The sequence below is a fragment of the Silene latifolia genome, chromosome 11, assembly GCF_048544455.1.
Source record: "Silene latifolia isolate original U9 population chromosome 11, ASM4854445v1, whole genome shotgun sequence".
In the NCBI taxonomy this organism is placed as follows: domain Eukaryota; kingdom Viridiplantae; phylum Streptophyta; class Magnoliopsida; order Caryophyllales; family Caryophyllaceae; genus Silene; species Silene latifolia.
This window is the reverse complement of record NC_133536.1, coordinates 85,147,589-85,153,012: the sequence shown is the minus strand read 5'-3', so window position 1 is coordinate 85,153,012 and position 5,424 is coordinate 85,147,589. Positions and strand designations below refer to the sequence as shown.

Sequence of the window (5,424 nt, the reverse complement as noted above, 5' to 3'; positions counted from 1 at the left end):
ACATATCTTTCAAGTAAACCATACCTCATTTCAGCATCTAACAGGCTTTTACTTACATAATAGACAGGATGTTGCTGGTCTTCTTGTTCTTTTACCAGGACTGCACTTACTTCTGTGTCAGTGACAGATAGATATACTGACAGGGGTTCTCCCTTTTATGGTTTAGCCAGTAAAGGTGGAGATGACTGGTACAATTTTAACCTGAAAGGCTGCTTCATGCTCAGGTGTCCAATGGAACTGTTTATTTTTTCTGAGCAAGTTGTAAACTTTTTTACACCTTTCAAAGGATCTTGATATAAACCGGTTCAGGGCAGCTACCCGACCTGTCAATTTCTGAATGTCCTTGACATACTTGGGTGACTGAAGTTCCAGGATGGCTTTTATTTGTTCAGGGTTGGCTTCTATGCCTCTTTTTGTGACCATGTGTCAAAGGAACTTACCTACAGAGACTCCGAAATGACATTTTGCAGGGTTGAGTTTCATGTTGTATTTTTCTAATATCTGAAATGGTATTTCCAAGTGCTTCACATGATCTTCCGCATTTTTAGATTTTACTACCATGTCATCTATATAGACTTCCATGATATCTCCTATTTGATCTTTGAACATCATGTTGATCAGGCGCCGGTACGTTGCCCCTGTATTCTTCAGGCTGAAGGGTATGGCTGTCTAACAGTATATGCCTCGGTCTGTAATGAATGCAGTACTTTCCTGATCAGCAGGGTGCATCTTTATTTGATTGAATCCGCTTGAGGCATCCATGAATGTTAGCATCTCATGCCCTGCTATGGCATCTACAATGGCATCGATATGTGGCAGGGGAAACGGATCCTTAGGGCAGGCTTTATTCAGGTCAGTGTAATCTACACAAACTCTCCATTTACCATTCTTTTTCTGCACAACAACCACGTTAGCTAACCATTCAGAGTACATTGTTTCCCTGATCATACCCATATCCAGAAGTTTCTCTACTTCCTCATTAATTATTGCATTTCTTTCAAGCGCAAATTTTCGTCTTTTCTATTGCACATGCTTAAAAGATTGATCAATGTTAAGTTTATGTGTAATTAAATCAGCACTAATTCCAGTCATATCAAAATAAGACCAGGCAAACCAAGATGATTTATTCTTAAGAAACTTTACTAGTTCTGGCCTGACACAATCTGGGGCGTCAATCCCAACTAGAACATACCTGTCAGGATACTCATGGTCTAGAATTACCTGATCTGTTTTCATCCTAGATGGTGCCACATAAGTGCTCCTGATAGGGTATGGTAATTGATATGCAAGGGACTTACCTGCCTTAGAAGGTTTCAATGCCGTTGTGTAGCATTCTTGGGCTGCCTTGTGTTCTCCTTTGATTGTTGCTATGCCCCAGTCTACCGGTACCTTGATACACTGATGATAGGTTGATAGTACAGCCTTGACATTATTGATCCATGGCATGCCTAGGATTGCATTATAGGATGACAAGCAATACAGGACTCCAAATTTCTCAAAGGATGAGACACCTTCAACATAAGTTGGGAGATGGATTTCTCCCAATGTGCTTTTGGTTTCTCCACTGAACCCTTCCAAAACGCTGGACTTCTTGGTGATTAGTTCTTCGTCAATATTCATGGCTTTCAGTACATCGAGCATGATCAGGTTCACTGAGCTGCCTCCATCTACCAGGATCCTCCTCACTGTAGCAGTTCCAATCTGCATTGAGATTACCAGGCCATCATGATGAACGTCGGGAATTCCTACCAGGTCGCAATCTCTGAAAGTGATCGATGGGACATGATCTGGTTTGTAGGGTGATATAGTCCTTGGCATCCTGGCTATCTTTTTTGCTGCTGAACTGGTCAGGCCATAAATTTTCGATCCACCAGATATGAATTTTACTTCATAAATTGGGGGTGGTGGAGGAAGGTTGTGGTCCTTCTTTTGCTTCTTTTGCTCCTAGTTCTCCTTGCTCTAATCTCCATTCCTGCCCTTTGTCATGATCAGGTCCTTTAGGTATCCGTATTTCAACATGTAGGCCACTTCTTTCCTCAGGGTGAAGCAATCATCCGTTGTATGTCCAATGTCCATGTGGAATTCACACCACTTGGAGTTGTCTCTCCTAGGGTTGGGATTTTCCACCTTCTTAGTTCATCTGACTGCTGATCCCATGTTGTCAAGTCGCTGGATTAAGCATGCAATATCAACACTGATGTGTTCAGAAATAGGTGGGAAAACTTTACCCTTACCTTGATACTCATATGCCAGGTTGACTTCTGAATGGTCTGGCTTGGAATATGGAGTAGGTCTGTAATTGTTTCCGTTGTTGCTCTTCCTATTGCTCTTTTCATAGTCATTTGACCCACTGGATGATCCGACTTTGTAACTTTTGTCTTCTTCCAGCCTGATATATGCTAGAGTCTTGGCCTGGATATCTTCGAAGGTATGACAAGGATACTTAGTGAGTTCATTGTATAAATCACTATGAGGTAGTGGCCCCTGTCTGAATGCCTCCACTACTGTTCCAACGTCACACCTGGGAATAGACACTTTCTCTTTGTTGAACCTGGCGAGGAATACCCTGAGAGTCTCCTCTGGCTTCTGTGTAATCCTGTAAAGATCACTGGACCGCTTCTCCAACTCCCTGCTGCTTGCAAACTATTGGTTAAAGTTGTTGATCAGGTTGGCAAAAGAATGGATGCTCGCGGTTGGCAGTTTGATGTACCATTGTAGAGCAGGTCCGGTCAGGGTTGTTCCAAATCCCTTACACATGCAGACTTGCCTGAACTCACTAGGGATAGACGCAGCTAGCATTTTCTGTTTATAGAGAGCTACATGATTCTGTGGATCTGTGGTCCCATCATAAATTTTCATAGACGGAATCACAAATTTTTTAGGCAGATCCACTTTTGCTATTTCGTCTATAAAAGGCAAATCAGCATAACTGTCAGGGGCAGCCTCCTCCAAGCTGCTAGGAACTCCAGGTATCTTTTCGAATTTTTCATTTAGTTTCTTGATCTCCTGGACTACTGCCATCATGATGGTTGCTGCAGATTCATCAGATTTTTCATTGTTATTGTTTGGCTCACCATCACCATCAACATTGATAAATTTGGAGCCACTTGGACTCCCAAAACTGGAAAAATCAATGTTTTTGATAATTGATGCAAATGATGTTCCTGGCTGGAATCTAGAGCCTGCTCCTTGAGTTTTTTCCAGCTTTTGTTTCAGAGCTGACTCAGATTCTCTCAACTGAAGGATTTCAGCCTCAGTTTGGGCTACCTTGTCTTTTAAACCTTCCAACTCAGCTAGTTGCTGGAGGTCTGCGTTCAATTGTTCTTCAACGGTAGGCTGGGCCATTTTTGTAGGTTATTTAGATTTTTGTGAGATAAAGAAAAAGGATTTTAAAGAGCTAGATGCCCCACGGTGGGCGCCAATTGTTTTGTATGGATTTTACGCAAGGCGAAATCAGGTCAGGGTAAGTCTAGGCAGGGTTAACTAGCTCGAACTTATCTGCGAATATGTAAGGCAGGGTATGAAACAAGAAAAGTAAAGCAACATGAAAAAAATAAGACAAGGAATTTGTACGTGGAAAACCCTTAAATGGGAAAAAACCACGGGCACCAAGCCAGAAGAGGATTTCACTAAATTATTGAGTAATTAGCACAGATGATTGTAAAATAGCTTAAGTATTGCATGAGAATGTTGTATGCTAGTGTATGTGTTGTCTATGCAAATAATCTTCAAGTGCTCCTTATATAGCCCATGCTGAACGGCTGCCAGATCTTGTACTTAATGTTGGATTTTCCTCCTTAATTGCTCGGATTAATGCTCTTTAATGCTCTTAATTACTCTCTTAATTGTGTGGCTTTTATTACCAAATCTTTATAATTATTGTCCGAATATTGACAATAATATTATCTTTGAATTGGTCAAATATTGTCCTTATATTTTTACCGTTGTCCTCTCTTTGGCTGGCGCCTGTCTTCTGATACCCTGATGGTCAGGGCAGAGTGGAATGTTATCCTGAAATATCTGCGGATTTCCAGCCCTAACACTCCACATCCATTTATCCACCAATTCATACAACGCATCATTCAATATATACATGCAATATAACTTAAATAAAAACATAGCGATCCCATGTAAGGATGTCAATTTCACCCGCATTCATCAAAACCCGATCCACTCGATCCTAAAAGATGGATGAAAACCCGATTTAAATGGATGATGGATGGATGACGGATGAAACGGATGATGGATGACGGATGAAACGGATGAAGAAATTCCACCCGCCATCCATCCATCACCCGATTTTATTTTTTATTTTTTATTTTTTTTTACATATAACACATTATTAAGATATAAAATATTTAATTTTCATATTTTTCTACTCTCAATATAAATATTTTGTGAACCTACCCACTAGAAAGTTAAACTAAATTAATTATCTAACTTTATTTTTGTAGAGAAAAACAAAATTTAACTTGAAATATATAAATACACAACACCCGTTTATCACCCGATCCACCCGTTTCATCCATGGATGATGGATGGATGGATGACGGATGATATGTTTCACGGATGACGGACGAGTTGGATGAGATTTTAAAAAGACGGATGGATGACGGATGAGGCTTCACCCGACCCGAACCTGATCCATTGACATCCCTAATCCCATGACACCCCATATTTACCGGTTCAAAGTTGTAGGGCGAGATCACGACTTTAGGACGTCTCCCAAGCCTTTGCATTAGCTCCTAACAACTCCTACCCGGGTTCATTTTATTTTGACTCACTAGATTCATTGGGTTCATTAGTTACAGGTTCCAAAATCGTCGCTCTGATACCACTTCGTAACACCCCTATACACTAAGTGCCTTACCAGGACCACCTAACGCATGGAAATGCAACCATCTCGGTTACCCGAGGCAATGTATATCAAATAGACCATTAAGAAACATACTTAAATAGGTAAATAAGTTTAAGTGATTACAATTCCAAAACCAAACTGTAAAGTAAATACAAATGTTCCATAACTCTACTAACTAAAAGGAAACCTAGTTCATGACACAGCGGAAGACTCCAAAGACAGGTGATGACTCCATCCCAGCTATCCCTTGCACAAGCCATCTCATACTTGCTCAATAACTGCTCACCATCCCCAAATGGATCACCATAGTTTTCAAAACATTTAAACAGGGTCAGTTACTGATTACACAAAACACAATATATAAGATACAACACACACAAGTTCTTCAAACTCCGTCACAACTCCACACACATGACTACACACTAAAGTGTGTAGTCCTTCCGGAATACCCATCGCAACAGATATTCCACGCCGCCAGTGGGGGACCGCAGTCGTACCCACTAAATCTCCGCTCATCTACTCCGAGCGATAACTCATGTTCCTTAATGTGCGCATCCCCTCATGTG

The 5,424-nt window shown here is 40.9% G+C and overlaps 1 protein-coding gene across 1 annotated transcript; it reads right to left on the bottom strand.

Annotated features, from left to right (window-relative positions):
- Positions 1–785: 785 nt before the first annotated feature.
- On the bottom strand, positions 786–1,620 carry LOC141613613 (uncharacterized). Its single transcript, XM_074432357.1, has 3 exons — positions 1,222–1,620; positions 907–1,020; positions 786–794 (listed from the first exon to the last, which is right to left on the bottom strand). Exons 1-3 carry the CDS (start codon positions 1,618–1,620, stop codon positions 786–788), a joined length of 522 nt encoding a protein of 173 aa, XP_074288458.1.
- Between the last annotated feature and the right edge of the window lie 3,804 nt (positions 1,621–5,424).

Coding starts and splice junctions, on each gene's coding strand:
- LOC141613613 (XM_074432357.1), bottom strand. CDS start 1,620: ATGAATATTGACGAAGAACTAATCACCAAGAAGTCCAGCGTTTTGGAA. Junction 1,021..1,221: donor CTAGGATGAAAACAGATCAG/GTAATTCTAGAC, acceptor CATGTGCAATAG/AAAAGACGAAAATTTGCGCT.